Genomic DNA, 26,701 nt, shown 5'->3' on the forward strand with positions numbered 1-26,701 from the left:
TGCAGCACTGAGGCAGTGCTGCCTTGTTGGAGGTGCTGTCTTTCAGGTGGGAAGCTGAAGTCAGCCCTCTCCAGGTGGTCACTACATCAAAGAAGAGCCAGAATTGGGCGGATTTCTTCCTGATGTACTCACCAATATTTATCAACTAGAACAGATTATCTAATCACATTGCTGTTTGTGAGAGCTTGCTGTATGCAAATTGACTGTCACATTTCCGACATTACAACAGTGACTACATGTCAAAAAAGTATTTCATTGGCTGTAAAGTGCTTTGGGAGGTCCTGTGGGTGTTAAACGCACTTTATAAACGCATGTCTTTGTGTTGAACATTAATAAAATGAGATTTCACATATTATTGAATGATAGAGTGATAGATAGAACCTGTAGATAGAATTTATTTTCTAACATTGAATTATCCTGTCCAAAATAAGGCTGTCAGATCCATCGTTCTGGCTCTCTGAATGTATTATTCAATTTGTCCAAGTTCCCTCTGCTTTTTTTCAGCGTTTTCTTTCCTTTTCAAACTGATACCCAATTTCCCTTTGAACGTTACGTCTGCTGTACCAAGGTCAGGTGCGCAGTTCTTAAAAAAGACAGCTTTCTAGTAAATCCTTAAATCATATGAAAGTGCTTTTATTTTTATTTAGTGGAGATGAGATGTAGTTAAACATGGGCTGGCAGGCAGCCTTCTGGAACTATGTCCATTTGTCTTACGATAGCCTACGAAGGCACGACTCCCTTATAATTTTCACTGCTTTGGAATCATTAATCGAGCAAACAAGGATGAGAAATCAAGCAGGGAATGGTACCACCAAATTCCCATCCATTTTCAATCAGTTTCTAAGAGAAATAAAGGCAGGGGTCCTAGCCAAATATTCAATTCAGGCATATTTTCTGTTACCATCACCTTGGCAACAGTAAATGGAGGCATCCAGCGGAGCTGGAGCAGGGACAATAGGTCCAAGTTCAGGATAGCCAATGGGCCAAGAGGCACTGAAGTGATGAGTTGTTGAGGATGTTGGCATTGGACAGAACATGGCGTTTCGAACTTCTTCTCCCCAGCAGCAAGCTCACCACACTGTCAAACCTTAATGGTAACCCACAGGAGATAATGGCCAGCTAAAAGCCTGCAAATAAGAGACGCGCTGACCACTCTGCCCTCTTCTCTAACCTGGGCCCCCATTGGAATAAGGCTCTGGTCCAGAGTTTGTCATGGAGTTTGGATGATTCAGTGTCACTAGAACCATCTACTCCTTTGTGACAATCTGCTTTAAGGGTTACTCCTGCACCTATCACTGGAACACTCTGACACCACCATTTCCTCTACTATGCATCCATCCATTTGGCCTCTCCAAGTCAGACCGTCAGTTGATATTTTGTGCCAGTAGTTAGTAGAAGCGCATCCCACTGGGAATTAGTCCAGGAGTTGTTGATTAGTCGGAGTCTGGGAAATACTCTCACATCAGTGGGAGGCACAAAACCCACCCTGCCAACTCAGCGCTGGGGATCCACATGGATATTTAGACTCAGCAGTCATCGGATCACTTGATAGCAGAGAGCACTACAGAAAACCTCATCCTATTCCCCTCACCCACCCCAACATCCACATGTGCACTACTTCCAGCTGGGATTATCCTCTCCTCAATTCATGTGTGATGAGACAAAACACATGACCCTAAATACCACCTCCAATTACATACAATGTACCACACAGAAACTGGCTGTTTAGTCCAAGTGGCCTATGCCAATGTTTCTGCTCCACATGAGCCTTCTCTGACCCCTCTTCATCTAAATTTATCCCCATATCCTTCAATTCCTTTCTCCCTTTTGTTCATCTGACTTCCCTATAAATGCTACATCATTTGCCTTGACCATGCCACATGATAACGAGAGCCATACTCTTCCCGCAAACAAGAGGTTTTTCCTGAATTCCCTATTGAATTTATTACTGACAATCTTATATTTATGACCTCTAGTTTTGGTCTACCCACAAGTAGAAATATCTTCTCTACATTTACCCTGTCAAACCCACTCATAATTTTAAAGACCTCTATCAGGTCACCCCTCAGCTTTCTTCTTTTAAAGAAAAGAGCCCCAGCCTGTTCTGCTCTCCCTGATGTGGTTAATCTCAGGGTTTAAGTCAACATGGGTTACCCCCAGAACCTGAGCCCGACACTGTAGGGAAAGGCCAAGAAATTGCCCCATCTTTCCTCTTGGCTAATGAGATCAGTTCCCTCTGGTGTGAATCTTAGCATTTCTATTGGTATTTTCTTAAGAGAGATGTCTCAAAGAACTCTGTGGGGGATTGGTGAGGGCGGAAGAGAAAATAACAGTAGTCAATTGATCGCCTCAACTTTTCTTTATTCATTCATAGGATGTGGGCGTCACTGGCAAGACCAGCATTTATTGCCTATCTCTAATTGCCCTTGAGAAGGTGGTGGTGAGCCGCCTTCTTGAATACTACTGAGTGGCTTGCTAGGTCACTTCAGAGGGCAGTTAAGAGTTAACCACATTGCTGAGGGTCGGATCACATACAGATCAGACTAGGCAAGGACATTATATTTCCTTCCCCGAAGGACATTAGTGAACCAGATAGATTTTTATGACAAACCTGTAGTTACATGGCCACCATTATCAATGTGAGCTTTTTAATTCCAGACTTATTTCATGAACAGAATTCAAATTCCCCGAGCTGCCTCACCCTATAACTCTGTTACAAGGCTTCATTCTTTGCTCAGATGTGACAGCATTCACAACCAGATTAAAAAGATTTGGTAACCTGGACACAAATAATATTTGCAGCTCCTCGACACCACTCCCCCATCCATTGAAACACAATTGTGTAGTAAAGTGTGAGGAGGAGTCATTGGCCTGTAACAGGTTCATACTCCGCATTATTAACAGAGCAAATCATATTGCTACACACAATGACCCAAACAAAACTGACCCAGAGGTTGGATGTGTTTTGTTCAGTATTGCAGGTACCAGGAGGCCCTCATCGTTATGTGGGTCAACCAACCATGGTCAACAAAAAGGCTAAATAACTCTAAACCGCACCAGATCAGAGAAAAAAGCTAAGGACAGAGAAGGAAGACATTTTATATGTGGGAGTTAAACATCTTTTAAAAGATAAGAAAGGCTAATGGATACATTATACAATACAAGAACACAGTCTCAAGCTCCAAGGATTTCATATACTCATTAAAGGAGTGACTTTTGAATGAGTAAAATCGGGTTGTAACTTTACCAAGCATGTCTTGAACGGAATTTGCTGAAATCTGTTCATTAAAGGTTCTCGTTCCCGGAGAAATTTTTGAACGCCATCAAACATCATAATTTCAACGCCATGAGATGGAAAGGGATTTTCACAGTAACTTCATTGCAGTGTTAATGCAAGCCTTACTTGTGACTAATAAATAAACTTTACTTTAAGCTGCAGCAGCCATGATTTTCAGGGGGCAAGCCAAACTCAAGCACAATTTTAGGCAATGGTTCAGAACTGCACTGCGTGCCAAAAGAGTTACTATCAGTCTGCCAGTCTTAAGAGAAAGGAGATTAAGAACAAAGGGGCTAAAGTTATAAAATAGCCCTGTGTTAAAGTTTATTTATCCATGTCACAAGTAGGCTTACCTTAACACTGCAATGAAGTAACTGTGAGAATCCCCAAGTCGTCACACTCCGACACCTGTTCAGGTACACTTAGGGAGAATTTAGCATGGCCAATGCACCTAACCCGCACATCTTTCAGTGTAGACTGTGAGGGGAAATCAGTGCACCTGGAGGAAACCCACGCAGACACAGGCAGAACGTGCAAACTCCACACAGACAGTGACCCAAGCTGGGAATTGAACCCGGGTCCCTAGTGCTAACCACTGTGCCATCATGCCGCCCATGTGTTAGGAAGTGCATTTACATCCAATAAATCTCCACAATATGAGACCAACATCAGTATGCAGTAAAGGTTCCGGCATTCCTCAATTACAAGAGAAGTAATCTACAAGCAGAATCAACTGAGGTGACTGCTGTGTATCCCCGGCAGGTGTGCAATGTATCGAGAAAAAAAAGACTTGCATTTCTGTAGCACCTTTCACAACCATCAGACACCTCAAAGTGCTTTACAGTCAATGTAGTACTTTTTTTTATATATGCCCACCTGAGAGGGCAGGCAGGGCCTCAGTTTAACATCGCACCCAGAAAACCACACATCTGACAGCACAGCACTCGCTCAGTACTGCACTGGAGTAATTCTTGCACTCAAGCCCTGGAGTGGGACTTGAACCCACAACTTTCTGACTCTGAAACAAGAGTGCTACCACAACTGACATTCAGGACGGGCAGGGGCCAACAAATTGTCAGCTGGAGAGATAAGTAGCAAGTCAAGCTTTAATGAATAAAAAATGAATCAGAAAAATACCTTTCTTTTTACCGAATAGGAAATTGTACAGATAGTGCTGAACTGCCTCACTGCACCAAGAGATTTCCATTCACACTCAAATGTTTCGTACTCAAAACCTCAGTGTTTTGTCGACAGATTAGAAAAGACTGCCTTTTGGACCAGTCATTTCCAAATGCCCGATGGCAAAATCTATCAGCAAAGTGTTTAAGATTTATGAATTATAGTAATTCATGGTTGGCTTTATTCACAAGGCTGAACATTTTGGGCAAAGGGAAAATTAGATCAGGATGTTTTAAATCAACATCGTGCCTCAATAATTCTAAAGTTAGCAGAGTCTCCTCATCCACACTGTCTGCAGATCCTCATAGTTTCAACTTAGGACAACTTTGCTTGGATCAACCTTCTGTTCACTCCTCTGAAAAGTCTGCGGAAGCTGCGGGGGGGCAATTAAGAATTTCAAGCCAGAGATGGATAAACCTTTGTCAAGTTATGGAACCAAGGTAGATAAGTGGAGTTATGTTACAGACCAGCCATGGCCTAATCGAATAGCAGAAAAGATTCGAGGGGCCGAATGGTCACCTCCTGTTCCCACTACAAGCAGCATTTGATACAGGGTTTATTTTTCGTTGGCAGCTGAGTTAGTTGGCCATTTTGTAAAAAGAAACTTCTGTCTCTACCGTTCTTCTAGTAGATTAAATATTAATGTACTGCTCCATTATTATAACAGACACTATCTGCTAAACACCATATACCACTAGTGACAGCAGCTTACCTCTTTCAGTGTAATACTGCACATTATTGTCATTCTCTACAACATTTTTTTTTGGGTGTTCTGCATTTCGAAGGTAGCAATGGATAAACATGCAGGATCGCTACTCCAGTGCCGATACCGAGGGAGTGCTGCAGTGTCATTCTGATGAGACGTCAAACCCAGGCCCCGTCTGTCCTCTCAGTGAAAGGTGCCTAGACACTATTTCAAAGAAGAGCAGGGGAGTTCTCCCCAGTGTCCCGGTCAATATTTATCCCTCAACCATCAGCATTAATAACAGATTATCTGGTCATTGTCACATTGCTGTTTTAAGGAGCTTTCTGCGTGCAAAATAGCTGTCACATTTCAAACATTACAACGGTGACCACATTTCAAAAGTAATCCATTGGCTGTGGAGTGCTTTGCCGTGTCCTGAGTCGTGAAAGGCTCCAAATAAAAACACTTCTTTCTTTCTATAAATTGATTACGTTGTTAGTTTCATTCCTGGAAAGTGCACAATACAGATTAAGGTACAAATACAGAAGGATTGTATAAAGACGTCTACATAACATTACAATTCATAATTCAATTTCTGAGAGCTATTCTGTACACACAAATCAACAAAAAATGTGCTTTGGCTCACACTTTTTAGAATTTATTATACCCATAGTTGTCAGGACAGCACGAAGTTCAACTGTTCAAGGTGTTAAAAGCAGGTGTCACTTTCTCCACTATCAAATTACGAAGCAATTTCATCACGAAATAATCTATTTCCACAAGAAGCCAATTAAATTGTGCCATGGAAGATTAAGGGCACTGCATTAACTTACAGTAGTCTGGTTCAACAGCAGAATAATAATACTATTAAAAATATATACTGAATGTTCCAAATCTTGGGGGTCAACTTTTATTCAGAATACATTTCAAATACTGTGCAATGTTTCTTACCGTGAACTTACCCCCACTATCAATTTAATCATAGACTGTCATTCTGATGGCTTTATTTGTTAAGGGATAGCACATTTCCATCTAAGAATCAGCTAGGCTTTTATATCACCATTAGACAATTCATAATTCTGAGCAGCAAAATGAATGCACAAATTACATTCTTCAACCTTTTACTCCCACTAAATCTTTCCTTTTTCCACTTTGCTGAGCTTGAATATTTTATTCCTCCATCAAATATGCATCCCATTAATTAAGTTAAATTACTTCTGACTGCCAAATATTCGCTGTCGATGACTGTCAACAGAAAATACATGGCTGTGAACTTCTAATGACACAGCCTCGGTTAAACATGAGTTACAACCTTCAAGCATGCATCTACAGGCAAATTATCAGTCTCCTGTTTAAAACGAGACTAAATTAAATGCTGGTTTCTTTCCTTTTGCTTTTAACAACTATACAATAGATGACACGCTTACTTGACAAAGCAAGTGCTGCAATTTTAATTATATGCCTTTTTCTCATCTTTTAATTGCTGTTGTTAATCAGTCATTAACTTCATCTCTTGAAAAACTGCAAGTACAAGATTCACGAATCTTCTCAAAACATTTTTTCATAACCAACGTGTAATTTCCACTATTTTAATAATGTCATTTTCAAAACATGGTATTTTAGATCTGTCCTTTAAAGATGACAGTCCAGACAGTTTTAATCATAACTCCCAGCTTGTCTTTCTCAAGCCACAGCAGAAATTGTAAAATATTTTTTATAAAGGTAGGTAAAGACAATGAATTAATTTTTCATGGGTAAGCTACCTAAACTTCCAATTAAAAACTGCATGAGAATATGAAGTCTTCACACAAGCATGTAACAGTGTGATGTCCCTTGGCATGTCAAGCTGCAGCAAACTGCACTGGCAACACACATGAAAAAGCCAAAAAGGTAAAGATACCCCATTATCCAGACATTTATGCCTTCGCATTTTGTTCTTAATTACCGCATGATATATGGATTCTCTTTGAAATTAAAGCTGACTCAAAATATGGATAGATTCCTGGATAATTCCCTAAAACTGAAAAGCAAAATCACGCCGATCAGATACAGATTTCAGCTACCTTTTATTAAATAATAATTCCTTCTGATGCTACGTTACAGTTCCAATGCAACACTCATTAATTAACATCTTTGAATCCTGATCCCTTTCCAGAAAGGATGCCTGTACTGGAGGAATCCCAATCAGCTAACTCTTGCATGTATCAATCCAGATTGAGCATAGGTCTAATAAACAGTAAAGTATTAGACCCTCCTATGTGGCTAATGCTTCGTCTGAACTGAAAGATCTTCAAGCGAGTTTGGTATGCTGTGCAGAGGTGAAATATATTTTACGACTCGAATCACAAAACCGATTTCAGTTTACATGAATTACTGTTTCTCAACGTCAACCTGCTGAAGTTTTCCCTTTTCTTCAATTTTATTAGGAAAAGGTTCATCTTTAAATATTGAATAATTCTAATGTGTTCACAGATTTGCATGTTAAATAATCGCATATTCTACACTGAAACACCGACATTTTTTTAACAGAACATAGAGTTAACGGGTTAATTCTTCATCTGCCAAGGTTTCAATAAAGCTGTATTTAGTAAAGTTGCAGACGTACTAAAGTTTCTTCAGTTTTGATTGATCCCAAAATTATTGAGCTCTTCCAAATTACATGTTTTCTAGCCATTAGAAATCCATTCATTTTGATGTGTTAATATACCCTTGATGCTTTTGCAAGACTCGCGTTGCTGCCAAAACATCACTTCCAAAAGTTGCAATGACATCGTGGTGGTGTTGGGGTGAGGTGGGGGGTAGATAAAGGGGGGGGGGGAAACCGTAATTTAAATTACACTAGCACAGAATGGAGTGCAATTATATTTTCGTAAACATGAATAAGCTCTCGTTTATATAATTGAGCTGCTTTACGATCAAACGTAGAAAGGTATAGGATATTAACTCACCTAAAAAGAAGCCATCCAGACAATCACCTAGCTAATGTAGATGCTCAGCTTCCTTGTGTTCACTGTAAATGCGCTCAATCAATCCAGCCATGAAACACCATGACATCTTATTATTACATGAATTCGTGCATCTTGAAAAAAAAAATTCTGGCTTTTTTGCAGGAGGCAATTATTTCGAGGAAGACTTTCAAAATAATAAAAAAATAAATAAAAACTGAGAGGGGTCGTGCAGCTTTGAATGTGCTCTATCATAACATAAATTGGGTTAAATTATAGGGAAATTAATTGAAAATGGTTTGCCATTTTGGAGTTCTATGATAATCAGATTATGATATAAAATGATGCGATAATAAGCATGTTTCACTGTATAACACAAGTGCAACAGTCTAGGAAAATTTAAATTTGATTATACCTTATCAGGACTCAGTCATCTGATTGAGGACACCTGGCAGCCAATTTTCAAATTGAGGGACAGTGAGAACAGACTGGGAACATCGTGACACAACTAATAACGGCAGCAGTCCTAAAACAGACATTAAAAAGAGTTGACCATTCCTTTCCAAAATGTGACAAAGTCTGCTTTCATTTTTCTCTCTCCCCATTATAATTTGCAGCCTGGTCTTCCACTCTAACTTGCAAGAGAATGGAAGGTAATGATAATCCTGCCTTTTTGAAGAGAGTAATTCAAAATAATAATAATAATAATAGTAATAAACAGAAAACTGCTCTGATACTGGACTATAAAGGTGAAAAAAAAAGGGGCCAGGCTTTTTTTTAAGTTTGTGTTACATTACCTGATTTCTGTCCATTAGTTTGAGCACCACAGTACACAGTGGGGTGGCACGGTGGCACAGTGGTTAGCACTGCTACCTCACAGCGCCGGGGACCCGGGTTCAATTCCAGCCTCGAGTCACTGTCTGTGTGGAGTTTGCATGTTCTCCCCGTGTCTGCGTGGGTTTCCTCCGGGTGCTCCGGTTTCCTCCCACACTCCAAAGATGTGCAGATCAGATTGATTGGCCATGCTAAGTTGACCCTAGTGTCAGGGGGATTAGCAGTGTAAATATGTGGGATTACGGAAATAGGATTTGGGTGGGATTGTGGTCAGTGTAGACTCAATGGGCCAAATGGCCGCCTCCTGCACTGTAGGGATTCTGTAATTCTGTAGTAGGCAAGGGGACAGAAGTTTTTTCTTAAGGTCATCAGCGTTTCTGCTCCTAATAGCCATTTTGTCCTTCATATTGTAGTCAGATGAGGAAAAGATCAGGCTCAAGTCTGATACACTTACTGATGGACATCAAACAATTGTTGCGCAGACCCATTCATGAATGAGAGATCAGAGGGCTACCCATGAAACCATATCACGACATGAGCCACTACTTTTTGGAGGAGGAGGAAAGAATATTATGAATTCAAACAATAATTTTTAAAAACATTATGTATTTACAGAGAATAGACAGCATCCACTTAGTTTTAAGTTTATTTATTAGTGTCACAAGTAGGCTTACATTAACACTGCAATGAAGTTACTGTGAAAATCCCCCAGTCACCACACTCCGCCGCCGCCTGTTCGGGTACACTGAGGGAGAATTTAGCATGGCCAATTCACCTAACCAGCACGTCTTTCGGACCGTGGGAGGAAACCAGAGCACCCGGAGGAAACCCATGCAGATACAGGGGGAACCACACAGATAATTACCCAAGCCGGGAATCGAACCCGGGTCCCTGGTGCTGTGAGAGGCTTTTGCTACCAAATAAACCTGTTGGACTTTAACCTGGTGTTGTTAAACTTCTTGCTGTGAGACAGCAGTGCTAACCACTTTGTTGAAAGAGCTTGAACTATTAATCTCCTCCTTCAATCAACAAGATTAATTTGGTCCTTAAACAAAGTAAAATGCTATAGATGCTGAAAATCTGAAGCTGTCAACTGTGGTTAACTGGCCACCACAATTGCCTCTAATTCAGAAGGTTGTGGGCTCAGAGACTGGAAGACGTAATCCAGGCTGGCACTCCCAATGCATTATTGAGGGAATGCTGCACTGTCCAAGGTGCTGTCTTTTGAAAGAGATGTTACATCAAGGCTTCGTCTTCCCTCTCAGCTGTGCGTAAAAGGTCATTTTGAAGGACAGGATGTTCTCTGCAGTGCCCTAACTAATTTTCATCACTCCGCCAACAGCATTGAAACAGATGATCAAACTATAAGCACATTATTGTTTGTGGGAGCTTGTTGTGTGTAAATTGGCTTCCTTATTTCCCTACATTTCAACAGTGACAACATTTCAGAAGTAATTTATTAGCTGCAAAGCACTTGGGACATCCTGAGGTTGTGAAAGGCGCTATATAAATACAAGTTCTTTCTTCGCTTCAAGGTGGAATATTTACAACAGCAGAACGTGGCGGGACTTGAATTCATACCTACAATAGAAAGCTAATTTGGGTTGGAGGGATAAAATCCTGGAAATTCCTCTCTGTCTCGGCAGTCAAAACTAGTTCTAACTGAGTTCACCACCTCAGATAGATTTTGGTGGGATTAAGTAGAGACTAAGCACTCTGTCACAAAGATACCACTTCAAGAGCTACTGGCCAGGCAGCAGTTTGCCCATCAGAGATGCAACTGTTGTCCAGCCAGTGAAATTACCTAATGGAGAGAAAGACAAAGGGGGTAATTCTAAGCTGAATGTGCTTGGGTGCTTGATATGCTTGCTGTGTGCTCGCATTCAGGAGTTATCAGGAGCTAAATTCTCCATCTAAGCCAATGCCATTGGGAGCAAGCGTGTCACACAAAGAGAAAACTGAGATCTGAGCAGGGAGATCCTAAACCATCGGTGCAGCTCCCAACAGGAAGAGCTCAAAAGCTACACCGACTTGAGCAGCAAATCAGCTTTCAGCCCTGGGCTAGGAACTCATATGCAGTGTGGGCATCAGAGGAAAGGAGCTACCATTTTATGATATTGTTTTTTGAAACAGCATGGACAATAAAACTGGTAATCCTAATCTATTACAAAACCAAAAATCAGAATTTTAAAATCACACTTCAATTAGTGCAACACCGACACAGCAAGTAAAATAATGTGCCAGGCCATTCTATACCTGTGTTATTTGTTTACAGATTGGCAACTAACAATAGATGTGGGTTGCATTTGTTCACAGATATTCAACAATCCTCTTCTAGAAAAGACCTTACTGAGGTCATATTGATTATGAAGAGGGTTGGTAGGATAGGCCTAGATAAGAGCTTTTTACTTGTGGGGCAAGGGACCAAAACTAGGGGGGCTATAACTAAGATAGTTACTAATAAAGCATTCAGGACAAACATCTTCACCCAGAGAGTGGTGAGAATATGGAACTTGCTACCACAAGGAGTGGTTGAGGTTTATTTAGGAGAGGCGAGATTAACATACAAGGGAGAAAAGAATGGAAGGATATGGTGGAGGTTCATGTAAAGCACAAACACTAAGATAGTTGAGCTAAATGGTCTATTTATGTAATTCTGTGTAATGTTGAATCTAGGTGTATCTATGAATTTAGTCATACAATGATTATCGACATTCCCACACTTGGTTTGATCCCTGACCTGTTTAAGCTCCCTCAGAAAAAACGCTTGGAGCAGACTCCAGATATTCCTTTAGACCCAAATCAGAGCCCTCACACTTCACATCTGATCCATCACTAAGACCTGTTTCTAACACCTCCAGAATATTGCTTGCTTAGCTTCCCCACTCTGCTGCCAAAATACTCAACTCTGCACATATCCATTCAACAAAGGGGAGACGGTGGCGTCAGAGACCCAGTGTAATGCTCTGGGGATCCGGATTCGCGTCCCGGCAGATGGTGAAATTTGAATTCAATAAAAATCTGGAATCAAAGATCGAATGATGACCATTAAATCATTGTCATAAAAACCCATTTGGTTCACTAATGCATTTCAGGGAAGGAAATCTGCCATCCTTACCTGGTCTGGCCTACATCTAACTCCACAGCCATAGTACTGTGGTCGACTCTTATAATGCCCTCTGAAATGGGTTTAGCAAACCACCCAGTTCAAGGGCAATTAGGGATGAGCAATAAATGCTGGCCCAACCAGTGTTGCCCACATCCCATGAATGAATTTAAAAAGGCGATACATTTCATCAGTGCACTACTCTGTGGCCACCTAAGTGCACCATTTCAAAAATCAGATTATCCTTAACCCACTGCCCCAGGCTGACATCAGCATAAGGAAGGCCTTCAGTTGCCCAAATTCCATTATGGTTCTGTGGATCAATTTCAAGATCTGATAAGGTTCAAAGACACAAGTCATACAGCTGACTACACCTCACAATAGAGTTCATGATAACAAATGTATCTTGGATGCTTGTGAGTTGCACATCCCAGGCAATAAGCTGTTGATAACATGAGCATGTGCTCAAAGCATCAACAAGATTCAAAAGTGAGTTTATAAACTTGCCAGATGGTCCAAAAGACAGTTAGAGCACTTTCTAAATGCAGCTTAGCACAAAAGTGGAGTCACAACAAAGCCAAAATAAAGTCCAAGTGATATAAAACTGACTAGTAGAGATGGTTTCTCAACTCACCCAGTAGTGTAATTAAGCATTTATCCCTCTCCCCATCAACTTTTTCACTCATAGAATTACATTCCCAAAGCAAAACTGAAGTCTGGCAACATGTTTGCATGATTTTATACCTGCCGCTCTTCAAGTCAGTCAGAAAATCATGGATGAGAAATGATAAATGTAGGTTCACCCCATTTGCCCTTTGCTCCTTTCCCTTGGGGAAAATATGACCTCTGATTTCCCCCTCCAGTTGATGGCATTCTGAGATTGGGAACACACCATGAAGAGGAGATCACCAGTCACTTACTAAAAGCAGTACATTATCCGGTCATTATCATATTGCTGTTTATGGGAACTTGCTGTGCATAAATTGCTTCCTGTATTACAGTACTTATTACACTTCAAAAACTACTCAATTGGCTGTAAAGCACTTTGGGACATCCCAAAGTCGTACAAGGTGCAATATAAATGTAATATTTAATGCATTACTAATATTTGTGAATTAACCTAAAGATAATATTTAAGAATTTTCAGTTTTGGCCCTTTTTGCAAAATAACAGCCAAAAAGCTTTTGAGGTTGGACATCAAGTGAAAATTTCATTACCAAGGCTGATAGCGTTTTGGTAGTTAAGGGCAATAAAAAGTTACAAAATCGAGGCAGGTAGGCAAATTAAGGTAGTGACCAGCCATTATCAAACTAAACAGGCTTGAGGGGCTGAATGGTCCATTATAGATCCCAATATGGAACAGGCACTCAAAAGGCAAAAGAAATCCAAACAAGGAGTGGTTCCAGCAAATATGCCATTCAGCCTGGAGTGCTATTAACACAGGTAAGCTGAACTGAAATATTGCTGTACATCAGGCCACACAACTATTTAATGTCTCTGCCTCCAAGTTGTTCAGCGCACAAGGTTTTTTTAATGAACTTCTGGCTCTTTTAGCTCTGTGCTATCTTGCTACAAAACAATGCACAGTAATCTGGTACTAAAACTTTGATGCAAATGAATTATGCCCTTTGGGACTGCCCACTTCATGAAAATCTCCGTGTTGGAACAGTTCACCAGAAATAAGTGACTTAAACCATTGAAGATTTAAATAATGCGACGCATTTCATGCCCAGCCTGGTGCCAGATTCCAATGAAGTTGTTAATGCATGTAATGATTAAGTGTAACTCAAATACTAACTGTGTTGTTGAAAACATGACAGGCAATAATTTGGTCTATTATATTCTACCATTTAATTGCCTAGTTCAGACATTCTTTGACACATTATGAAGCAATGATTTACAATTATTCAAGCTGCAAAGGTCAGAAAGTGACATTATAATCATCTTCAAAGAGATCCCCTCACATCCTCTAAACAAGGTAATGCAACTAACAACAATTTTACAGCAATTGTAACTGTTTACAGCTGTATTTTATCTACAGTGTAGCAGTCATAAGCAGGAGAGAAAAATATACATTAACCTGCCTGCCACAACTCAGGTACGTTACCTGTCTTTAGAAAAAGTCATTCAAGTACATTTTGCGCGACATACTTAAAATGTCATATTTTATACCACAAATTTGATTCAACGTAATTTATTTTAAATATAGATGTTGTATTTTACTAATGAAATATCAAGCATTTCAGCAAAGCAAAGACTCCAGACTGGATTGCTGCTTTTGACTACAGAGCTAATGTTGCTGAAAGATCACTTCACCCCTTAAAATATAATCCAGAAAAAATTATGCTAATGAAGGAATGCAGCATGAGCTGCTTATGTTGAGGAACTAATGGGTCCATCGAGCATTTCCTAAATTATTTAGTCATTGATGATAATGAATTGACATTGTCATGGTGTTAATGTAAAATGTTGCATCATTTCAACCATCAAGCTGATACTAGCACTTAATTTGCATATTCACTTAATTAATGTTAAAGCTTAACAAATACTGAAGGGGTCAATTCTCCGAGCATCGCAATATCTCCTGCTACTTGGGTCTCTGCCACCCTTCCCCTCCTCCCCCCCAGCCCACCCCCCTTCCCTCCCCTCTCCCCCTCCGCCTCCAACTCTTGCTGACCAGATGAAGCACCAATGTTTTCCATCACAAGCAGCACGACCCAACACTGCAATTACTAATCCTTACAAGCCAGAACTTGCACACTGGAAACCATTTTCAAGATTTACCAGGGCACTTTCTGGCCGGTATATTTAACACATTTAATAGTTTAGCCTAATGCAAGGCAGGCCAACAGGAAACGCAGGCTACGGAGTCAAAAAGCTACATTAGAATAGGTAAGCATTGTACATTTTAAGCAAAATGACTGCAGAGTAAGCCAATGCTTTGCTGCAAGAATCAGGTTAAATAATCACACTGAACCTGTGTGTGATCCGCTTTCATGGATCTGTCAACTGGGAAAATAAATACAAACTTTTGCAGCAGAAAAAACAATGGATAAAAATAGCCAATTCGAGAAACAGTCTCAGAAAATGAGAGAACTTGCCGACACTGCTCGCGCACGTTAAATGTTTTTAAACAAACAAAATGAATAGTCCTTTCCATTTTCTTTGAATGTACACATGACAGCAGCTGAATTGAACAAGGTTAATTATTCATCGATAGCAGCTTCTGTGCAAGCAGCAATTTATTGCTGATGTATTTAATTCAATACCAACAGGTGATATTTAATGGTAACAAGTTGATAAATGGCATTTTTTCCCTACTACCAGGACATCCAAATTAGCATATTTTCAACTGCTCCAGCTTCTAACTGGCATTTTGTAACTTCTACTAAACCCAATTCAGATTTCATCTCCAAGCAAACTCTCCAGAAGTTTGCTACAGACAGAACCTTATATACAATTGCCAATAAATTAAACACAGCCAATCGTTTTCACATCAAATATCAGACATGTTCTGAGCCAGTACGTATCCCTCAGCCAACATCCTCAAAACAGATGAGTTTGTTATGATCACATGGCTTTTTGCGGGAGCGTGCTGTCTAAGTTGGCTGTCACGTTTCCTACATTACCGCAAATACTACACTTCATAAGTTGTAAAGCGCTTCAGTACAGCTTGAAGTCATGGGAGGTGCTACAGAAATGCAGATTTATCTTCTTTCTACAAACCCAAATGTTTTACTTTAAGTTTACAAACGTTCTTATTGTCCGACATGTCTAGACTGATAAGATTCTGTGAAATAGTTAACAAACCCAGTTTCCTCTGAGTCTCCTCATTCATTACCCACCTTTATTACAAACAGCTGAAAGAGAGGCAACTCTAAAGAGACTCTGTACGACTTGAGGGAGGAGGTAAGGAGATGTGGACAAACACGCCACTAAGCAGCAAGTACATCAACAAAATATATTCTTAAAAAAGCTAACACATCTTGACTTTTTAATACATAAAATATATCCATTACAGAAGTTTGATGACTAAAATATGATATTTGGGAGGAGGGTCTGTAACAGTTACTACTGCTTCGGTTGTTGCATCACTGCACAACCATGTGAAGTGTTAAAGCCATCAAATCACTATTCCATTTAAACATTTAAACAGGGTATAATTAATGGCACTAGTCACGTTAAAAAAATGGTCACTAAAATCAAAATATCAACATCATCCACCACTCTATTTTTCGGCTCATAACATGAAATGCTGAGACGAAAACGATAACTGCTCCCGTCCAAATTTCAGTAATTCTTCCTTAATTGACCAGCAGATAACTGACGATTAAACACAACACAACATTCTGTTTGTTACGTCGTTGCACAGACTTAACATGCGGACCCTTTTTGGAAAATGGTGAGAATTTAATTTTAGAACTTTGCATAAAAGAGGATAAAGTTTGGAAATTTAAAGAAAACTGCAAAGTACTTCAAAACAAAAATATTGCACGAGCTTTATAACTAAAATCATATTTGGGCCACTGATCTCACATCTGTTCTACGGAACACTTAACTCTAACAGCAATGCGATGGAGACTCAATGCATTGAATAGAATTTTGTAGAATTTAAGGCTGCTGTTAAAGTAACATTACTGAAAACTCCTTTATGATGAGACACCCCCAGCCTTCTGGTTCATAAATTGGCTGAGTTTTCAATCTCCAGGATAAAAGCTGCAGAGTTTTCACACCCGTCATTAAGATCTCTGCAGATGTGTGCCCTGCCAACAGCTTAGCATGAAAAGCAGCAGGATTAAAATATCGATTCTGTATTGATTTCAAATTGCCACTGAGGTCTGAATGCCCAAGATGGTAGCTATTAACATGAAGCCTGGCAATCAGTGTATATGCGCGAGGAGGATCCTTTTATTAGGTTTGCTTTTCATGGAAGAAATCCTAAACCTGTAATCATCTAAATGGTTAACAGATGTGACACAGACACAAAAATGTGCTTGTTGAACCTACTCACCACTCATTATTCCATTTACAACAGGCAATAAACAGACTCAAAACATCGTTTATAAATAAATCAACTAATTTTAAAGCATTCTTTCAGTTGGATTTATCGCGGAAATCTTAACATACTATTTCCACTCCTCCAAGTTCAGTAATTGTTTGATAGCTGAAAGCAGCTCGATTCAGAAGGAACTAAATGGGTTCAAGACTGCATTCTGAATTCTTCGTCTTTTAATTTAAATGAAACAAACTTCACCAAGTATACATTTCTTTGCCTCTGGTGTTCCATGTTTGCGAGTGATCGCTCACTTCCTGTCATACACAAGGCTGTAAATAATAAAATCAAGCACCTTTTTCAAATTCTATACATTCATCATTTCCACTGCTACTCAGATTAGATGCTCTTTTTCCACACCGTTTTCCTTAGACATATCTAATGCCTTTAGTTCTAAGACTAGCCCAGTTTCTTACCATTTACCAGGAGTAAACCTTCAATCCAAATAGTGTTTTATTGGCTTCTAAAATAGAATGAGAATTAGTCCCGGTAATTAATATTTAATTCAGCTAATTCAAACATCACAGGTTGAAATGAAACTCGTGTGTCAAAAATGTCCTCATTCTAGATATGCAATAAACTACGAGCTGCTCTTTACAGCCATGCTGAATGTAATGGAGGAAAGCACAACATGCGGCACCTTTGTTAAAATGGATAATATTTGCAAATTATAATAAAAGCTATGTGTGAAAAGACAGACCGTTTGTTTCACATCTTCTGACACTCTGGGTTTTTAGCCTTGTCTTAGAAAAATGCCATTCTCGGAGATTCCTTTTGGAAAACAGAATGCATTGTTGGAGCACTTACCCACATATGTGACACTTGTACTCGCGAACACCAAGGTGCCGTTTGACATGATTACGAGCATCTCCTAACTGTGCAGTGGCAAAGTTGCAGAGGGTACATCGAAAAGGTTTTGATCCTGAATTTTTAAAAAAATACAAAATAAAAAACACCAGTTGGTAAAAATCATAAATAATGGACGCATAGTTGGTTTGTACTTTACCTCTTCAATTTTAGTTCAAACTCAATTTTAGTTCAGCCCAGATGAATTGGGCAAAATTCTTGGCTCTCTGCTGTCTCAATTCTCCTCCAAGTGCCCACAGTACCAACACCTTTTTGCAAAAATTAACAGCGGTGATTGAGAGGATGATTGATACGGGAAAATAAAAATCTTTTACCTGTTCATTAGTAAGGGGGGGGGGGGTCAATCATACTCGGGAGCAAGGCAACTCAAAGGATTGAACTGTTTACAGGATTAGAACTCCTTTCATGGAACTCTCAAAGGATAAAGAGAGGTGACCCAAGATCCTAAACTCACAAGCAGAATCTTCTTATGTAGATGTTGGAGTTTATTTTTTGTGCTGAGCGAGGAAGTGTATAAAATCTCAAGCCAAGCATGACAAAAAGTAATTACTTGACCGTTAGTACAGCTGACTTCTGTGAGAGAGTCACAGCTATTGCGGTGAGTGCACATTTTGTTAGAGCACACGGAAAAGTAATGGAGAAGTTCTTAATTAAAAATGGTAATTGGCTACAATCTGGGCTTCAGGGTAAGAGGGGATGTGTGTGTTACGCACCCTTTACCTGCAGTTAACATTGGGTTGAGTCAGAGGATGGCCTATTTTCACTCTTATTTACTTATGTTGGGGTCAATACAGCCTTTTGTGACAACAGAATGCACCTTTAGCCTGCTTCTAATAAGTTAGAGAGCCTGCCCTGGGAGTCCTAGATACAATTGAGGTAGCCCTTTATTGAAAGGATTCTTTTAAATAATCATACTGCAGTAAGAGACCTCTCATTCTTTCTCCAGGCCGTGGTTGCCTATTGCAACCCAAGAGAGTCCATTAAGATGTTCCATTTCCAACAGCTCTTATCTTGGTGAGCAAGAAAAAGAAATTCTAAAATAATTTCAAAAAATGTCTTACATGATTTAACATTTTGGAGATGATGTACATTATAATCCTACAAGGAGACATTACAAGTATATAAGCAATTGGGATACCTAAGCACCATATGGAGCGTTAATTTAGCGAGGTAAAAGAAACACTTTAACCAGCTGCAGCAAAATATCTACAAAAGTCTCAGTGTAAATCGCACATTTGCACTAAACTCAATATTTGTGCTAATTGAGATAAATTTTGCACTTTAATTTCTGAATGTAGGTCAGGACTCAGGGGCTGCAAGTGAAGAAATAAAACTGTGCACAGATATCCTTTATAGCAAACTAACTTATACAACTTCAGTACTTGGCCACAAGCAGCTTGCTATCCTAATCCCTTTTTTATGCTGTTTGAAAGACGACAGCTTCATGTTTGAAATTAATAAGATTCAAATTGACAAATTATTTCAATTTCTAGATAATGAAATTAGTTCACAGATTTCCCGGTAATTACATATACCATGGGCCTTTTTGTTCCAACTGGGGAACTGAAAGTCAAGAGTTGCGTTCACAATGAGGGAATGTTTGGCCTCTGCCATATTTGTACCAAAGTCTCAAACCCATCTACCTCCTTCATTAGCTCTAGACTTGACTATTCTGATGCAGTCCTGGCTGGTCTCCCACATTCCACTTTCCATAGGTTATCGAAAACTCTACTGCAGCAAACACCGTTAACACATCGCCCTCATGCCTGCTGACCTATATTAGCCCCCGGTCAAGCAACACCTTGATATCAAAATTCTCACCCTTGTTTTCAAATCCCTCCACGACCTCACCTCTCCCCATCTCTGTAATCTCCTCCAGCCACAAAACCCACCAAGACACCTGCGCTTCTCTAATTCTGGTCTCTTTTAGCATACCCAATTTCAGTCACTGCACTATTGATAGTTGTGTCTTCAGCCGCCTTGGTCCCAAGCTCTGGAATTTCCTCCCTAAATCTTTCCATCTCTCTATCTCACTTGTCTGCTTTAACACAATTGTACCTCTTTGACCAAGTCTTTGATCATCTGATCTAATACCTTTTTATAGGTTTAGGTGTCATACTTTGTTTGACATGCTCCTGTGAAATACCTCGAGACCTTTTATTCCATTTCATGCTCATTACAAATACAAGTCACTGCAGTTCACAAGGCACAAGTTTATGGTTTCACTCCACTCATTTTTTTAAAAACTCCACATTAATTGGCCACTCAAAGGCCTCAACAGACCCGACGGGTGGAGGGGGGGGGGGGGGGGGGGGGGGGTGGGACACCAAATGCCTCCCCCATAAAACTTCAGACATGACAGGCAGTGGGAACGCCACCAACTGGATTTTATGTGCCCACCCAGCTCCTTCTAACCTGCCAGTGGTAAATTCTAGCCCAAGATGTAGACATTAAATACAATTTGAAAATAAGCCATTTTGAAATACAAAGATATCTGCTTAAATTTTGACCTTTTAGGACAATTTAATGTGACGTTTTCATTAATTTGTCTCTCCAATTCAAGATCACCAGTCACTTCCTCAAGCAGAGCAATGACCTGGGGGTATATTTACTAGCTAATTACACAATAACATGTCCCAGGGCCTCTCGTAGTAGGGCCTTCCATTGGACTGGATTCCGTGATCTAACATTTGCCATCACCTACGATTCTCCCATCTCCTGCAAAGCAAGCTGCTGCATACTCCAATGGAGGATCGCAACAGACACCTCCAGACGCTGAAAGATGCCCTCATAAGAATAGGATATGGCGCTCGACTCATCGATCAACAGTTCCGACGTGCCACAGCGAAAAACCGCACCGACCTCCTCAGAAGACAAACACGGGACACGGTGGACAGAGTACCCTTCGTCGTCCAGTACTTCCCCGGAGCGGAGAAGCTACAACATCTCCTCCGGAGCCTTCAACATGTCATTGATGAAGACGAACATCTCGCCAAGGCCATCCCCACACCCCCACTTCGTGCCTTCAAACAACCGCGCAACCTCAAACAGACCATTGTCCGCAGCAAACTACCCAGCCTTCAGGAGAACAGTGACCACGACACCACACAACCCTGCCACAGCAACCTCTGCAAGATGTGCCGGATCATCGACACGGATGCCATCATCTCACGTGAGAACACCATCTACCAGGTACACGGTACCTAATCTTGCAACTCGGCCAACGTTGTCTACCTGATACGCTGCAGGAAAGGATGTCCCGAGGCATGGTACATTGGGGAAACCATGCAGACGCTATGACAACAGATGAATGAACACCGCTCGACAATCACCAGGCAAGACTGTTCTCTTCCTGTGGGGGAGCACAACGTGCATATATACTCCAATGAAACGCAGCCAAGTGTAAACCAATAAACTGGTTACTTTACAAGAAATACATGAACAAGAATGTTTTCCAAAACTGAGATAGAATATATTTCACATTAATTTCTTGTAACGTGAAAAGTCACCCAGTTAACAGATTAATCTCATTCTTTGGACTAGCGGTCCTGAAACTAAACATCACCATCCTCCCTATTCTAAGCCACATGAATTTGTGCCTCAACCAGGAACAACTCACAGCTCAGCTTCAGCTGGAAGAGAAGGGAAGATGCCTCGACTGCAACCACTGCTTCCAAGCTGGTTGAAGCCTGGGAGAGAAGCAGAAATGGGATTGAGAAAATCAAAAGGGAGAGAGAGAAAAACATTGAAAGAAACAAGGGGAGGAAAAAAGGACAGGAGAGAGAGAGAGAGCAGCAAAATGAACATTTGCACCTTCCCCCAATTCCAAGGATTGGCTCATTAAGTTGCCACCTCAGATGAAGAACCTACCCTGTTTAGCAGGGCCCCATGCTGGGCTCATTAAATGGTAACAATTTTAACATTACTGGTTCGAATATCTCTAGGAGCTGGAGAACTATCCCCTTTATCTCAAACCAATTTGATATGCAGGGAACACAATTCTGTTAACTACCCTGCCTGGTACTCAAGCTAATGGATCTAATCAACATCCTAGATTTTTGTGAGTGTTATCCACTTGTGGAGCAAATTTAAATCTCATAGCAACAGCTTCATCTAAATTAAGCCAAATTCCTCTCTCAGAAAAATAGGCAAAGTTATGAAACCTGGAGAACTCTTGAACAAGAATTTGAGACAGCTGGTTGATTTTTCACCCCCCTCAAAGTGGTGGCACTTGTAATGATAAATCAGAATGATAAAAATAATATAGGACCAACACATATATGATATGATATGAACCTGCATTCATATTGTGCTTTCAATGTACTAAAACATCACAAGATCCTTCACAAGAGCATTCTCAATCAAAATTGGGCACTGACCCCCATTCGGAGATATTCGGACAGATGACCAAAAACTTGGTTCAATACTTAGGGTGTAAGGAAAGTCTTAAAAGGAGGAAAGAGAGCTAGAGGGGGTGGAGAGGTTTAGGGAGGGAATTCCAAGGTTTATGACCTAAGCAAGTTAAGGCGTGGCCATCATGGTGAAGCAAGGAAAATCGGGGATGCGCAAGAGGCCAGAATTGGAACGCAGAGATTTAAAAGTTCAAAGTTGGAAATTACAGAGACAAGGAGAGGGGTGAGGCTATGGAGGGATCCGAAAGCCAGGATGATTATTTTAAAATAGAGGTGTTGCAACATGAGGAGCCAATTCAGGTCTAGGGAAACAAGAGGAGACAACAGAAATAAATACAAGGGAAAATAAAAGGACAACATACCTACAGAACAGAAGTTCTAAAGTGTTTTAATTATAGGGAATTTAGTTGCCTACATTCAATCATTGGTACTGGCAGGAGACTGCAAGATTCAGGACTCCCATCAGTACCTGAGAGCACATGAGATGCCTAAGGCATATTTCTGTCTTCTTCCCAGTCACTCCATACAAACAAATGAATTAGGAGCAGGCCTCTTGTGCCTTCTCTGCCATTCAATAAGATCTTGGCTGATCTTGACCTCTTCTCCACATTCTGCTTACCCTCATAACCTTTAACTCTCTTGTTAGTCAACAGTCTATCTACCTCTGCCTTAAAAATAGTCAATGATCCTGTTTCCAGCGCTCTCTGAGGAACAGAGTTCCAGAGATTCACAACCCTCTGAGAGAAAAAAGTTCTTCTCATCTCCAACTTAAATGGGAGAACCCTTATTCTTAACATGTGCCCCCTAGTTCTAGTCTCTGCCACACAGGGGAAAACATCCTTTCAGCATCTACCCTGTCAAGTCCCCTCAGGATCTTGTATATTTCAATAAGATTACAATCTTCTAAACTCCAAGCCCAGCCTGTCCAACCTTTCCTCATAAGATAACGCGCACCCCCCCCCCCCCCCCCCCCACCCTGCTTCTAGCATATTTTCTTCAATAAGGAGAACAAAACTGGACACAGTACTTTAGATGTGGTTGCCATTTATAAACCTGTACAACAACTACTTCCCTGAAGCAAGTCTCAACTGGCTTCCTTGGCGTCCCATTTGTCACCATAGTCGAGGGTGTATTAGCTTATTTGAAATAATTCAGTGAATGAGTCTAACTACAGTGATAGCACAACAGTTGCAGGAAGACAAGAATGCCAAAGAAACTCACACTTTCCAATTTCATTCCCCGAATCTCCCTCTAGCTTCAGGGGCAGGGAGTGGTTGCATTATTTTACTAAGGAAATTAGAGAAGGTGAGCGAGGATTACATCAGAGACAACTGGAACAGTGAATATGGATGGGAGAGAAGGAAGAAATGCAAGAAGAGGTAGACATTGAAGGCAGAAATGTAGAGACTGAATAGGAGCCACAAAATTGGTAAGGAACTTAATCCCCAATCAATGCTATATGCATTTTTAGCATTCACCAAATGAAGTAAATCTCAGAGTGTAACTGGAATACTGATATTCCAAATGCCAAAGGAATTTGAATCTTGGCATCTAATTAAGGAAATGTTTTTAGAAAAATTAGTGACACCCATTAATTCTAGATAATTACTAATTCACCTTGGCATCACTGCGCCCCATCTCTGGAACCTCCTCCTGCCTTATAACCCTCCAAGGACTCTCCATCCTCCAACTGTGGTCTCTTGCACATCTCCATATTCCATTGCTCCACCATTAATAGCCTTTAGCTGTCTAGGCCAGAAGCTCTAGAATTCCCTTCCTTTCTATTTCTCGCTCCTCATTTCAGGTGCTCCTTAAAACTTACCTCTTTGACTAAGCTTTGGATCATCTGCTCTAGTATCTCACATAACAGCATCAAATTTTCATTGCTAATGTTCCTGCAACCTGCCTTGGAACTCTTTGCTATATTGTAAGTGCCACATCGATGGAAGTTGTTGTTGTCATGCGTACATAATAGAAAATCAGCCAGCACTTTCTCCCTGGGCATATGTTTGAAAGGACAATAGTTAGCTTTACAGATATCACATGATATAGCAGGATAATGCTGCATCTCAGCTGGTAGCAGCGTCCCCTCCCAAGTCAGAAGGTCCTGGGTTCAAGTCCCACTCCAAAGACTCGAACACAAAAATCAAAGCTGACACTCGACCGCAGCACCGAGGAAGTGCTGCACTGTCAGTGGTGCCTTCTTTTGGATGAGTGCATTACACCAAAGCTCCATGCGCCCTCTCAGGTGGATGTAAAAGATCGCCTGGTACTATTTGAAATAAGAGCAGGGGTATCCTGGCTAATATTTATCCGTCAACCAACATCTAAAAACAGATCACCTGGTCGTTATCACGTTGCTATTTTTAAGAATCCTGCTGTGTACATACTGGCTGCAGCATTTTCTACATTACAACACCGACTACACTTCAAAATGCCTCTTTGACTGAGAAGGGCTTTGGGACTTCCTGTGGCTGTTTAAGGCGCTACAGGAAAGCAAGTCCTTTTTCATTTCTTTGTTGGAATGAAGGCTGAAAGCAGTCAATCAATCACAAATTATGTGCCTCAAAATTCCAAAAGTTCAAAAGGGTTAATTCAGCATTTACTAGAAGAAACCGATACCAGGCATCGCTCATCCAAAAAAAAATCAATAAAAATCCACAAGTCTCCTTTGTATTAGACAAATATGCTATGGTTTTTGCAGCATTATGAAAAGGTCTCTGTTTCATACCAAGCACTATAAATAATGCTTGACTCCCATGAAAAAAGGGATAATTTTTCTTTAAGTAATGGATATCTCCGCACATTTTTACACTCCTACATTGATTGCCTACCAATTCCACTGTATATGAAAGTGTTTACAGAACCAATTATAGATAAGAATAAACAGCATACAATTACATTTTAAGAATGACAATGCTAATTACCCAGATAGAAATGCTCACAATTGTTTCAGTAATTTTAAGTGATTTTTAGATGTCCAATTATCTTGTATTTGAGAAAACAAAATGGTGCTAAACATTTTGATGAAAAGTAGGTTATTACGACTGTCATAGTTCCAAGGCAGTACATGCATTCCATTGAGCTGTTGTCAAGTGAGTTTAATGTTTACTAATTGATTATTAAACAAATAAGGACTATTATTCCATTTATTCAAGGAAATACAATTAAACTAGTCATCCAACCACCTCCTATCCCCCCTCCAACCCAAAGTGCAACCTTTCGACTTCCAATGTTAAAGCTGGTTTTACAAATTCTTTCCTGCAAATCAGTGTGGAGCCATCAGCTAATGACATTGCACCGTTTTCAAACATTTGACTTTTGTCACAAACCCGAGAGAAATATTGCATTAGGTATTGGAGTCGTAATTGAGAAACATGGAAGAGTGTAAGATGGTCAAACACTATTTCTTCCGAGAGAGCTGCTCAGCGTTCAATGTTTTAACTGAGGAGGTACTGAGCTGAGGAATTATTTATTCTGCAACGCAACACTTTCCACAGATTCACTAAGCTGCTAGCGATACGTGTGAATGTTCAGAATTAAAAGTGCATTGGCTGACGAGAAATCTCTACACAAAAGAGCACCAGAATGCTAAAACTCATCTGTAATAAGTTAAATGACACCACTCCAAAAGCAAACTACAGAAGATGCTGAAAATTCTAGAAATGCTCAGCATTGATGGCAGGATCTGTGGAGAGAGAAACAAAGTTAGTGTTTCAGGTGATGAGTTTTCATCAGAAACAGTCAGAGGAAATGTTGTCAACCTGAAACTTTAACTCTGTTTCTCGGTCCACAGATGCTGCCAGACCTGCTGAGTATTTCCAGAATTTCCTGATTTAAAAAAAATATTTAATGGCATTGCGGCTTAATCACAGCCCACCTGTTTGGCAGGTAACCCGGATACTTACGGTATGAATGCAGTAACTGCTTCCCCATACTTAGAGCTACGTAGTGCCTTTAACGTTATAAAACATTGCAAGGTACTTCACAGAGGCATTATAGAATATATGACACTGAATCACATAAAGAGATGTCAGGTTAGATAACCAAAAGCTTTGTCAAAGAGGTAGGTTTTAAGTTGTTGATTTGATTTATTATTGTCACATGTATTGGGATACAGTGAAAAGTATTGTTCCTTGCACGCTATACAGACAAAGCATACCGTTCAGAGAGTACATAGGGGAGAAGGAAAGGGTAGGGTGCAGAATATAGTATTGTGGTTACTGATAGGGTGAGGAGAAAGATCAGCTTAATGTGTGATAGGACCATTCAAAAGTCTAACGGCAGCTGGGAAGAAGCTGTTCTTGAGTCGGTAGGTACGCATTTTCAGACTTCTGTATCTT

General features: G+C 40.3%; 1 protein-coding gene across 2 annotated transcripts in view; it reads right to left on the reverse strand.

The window, feature by feature from the left end:
• Positions 1–26,701, reverse strand: part of znf407 (zinc finger protein 407) — a 470,846-nt gene that overhangs the window by 397,034 nt on the left and 47,111 nt on the right. For both annotated transcript variants that reach the window (XM_078216863.1, XM_078216862.1), the window contains one exon: positions 17,887–18,001. In XM_078216863.1, coding sequence (XP_078072989.1) covers positions 17,887–18,001 — 115 coding nt within the window. The remainder of the gene's footprint in view (positions 1–17,886; positions 18,002–26,701) is intronic.

This window comes from Mustelus asterias, chromosome 7 (genome assembly GCF_964213995.1).
Source record: "Mustelus asterias chromosome 7, sMusAst1.hap1.1, whole genome shotgun sequence".
In the NCBI taxonomy this organism is placed as follows: domain Eukaryota; kingdom Metazoa; phylum Chordata; class Chondrichthyes; order Carcharhiniformes; family Triakidae; genus Mustelus; species Mustelus asterias.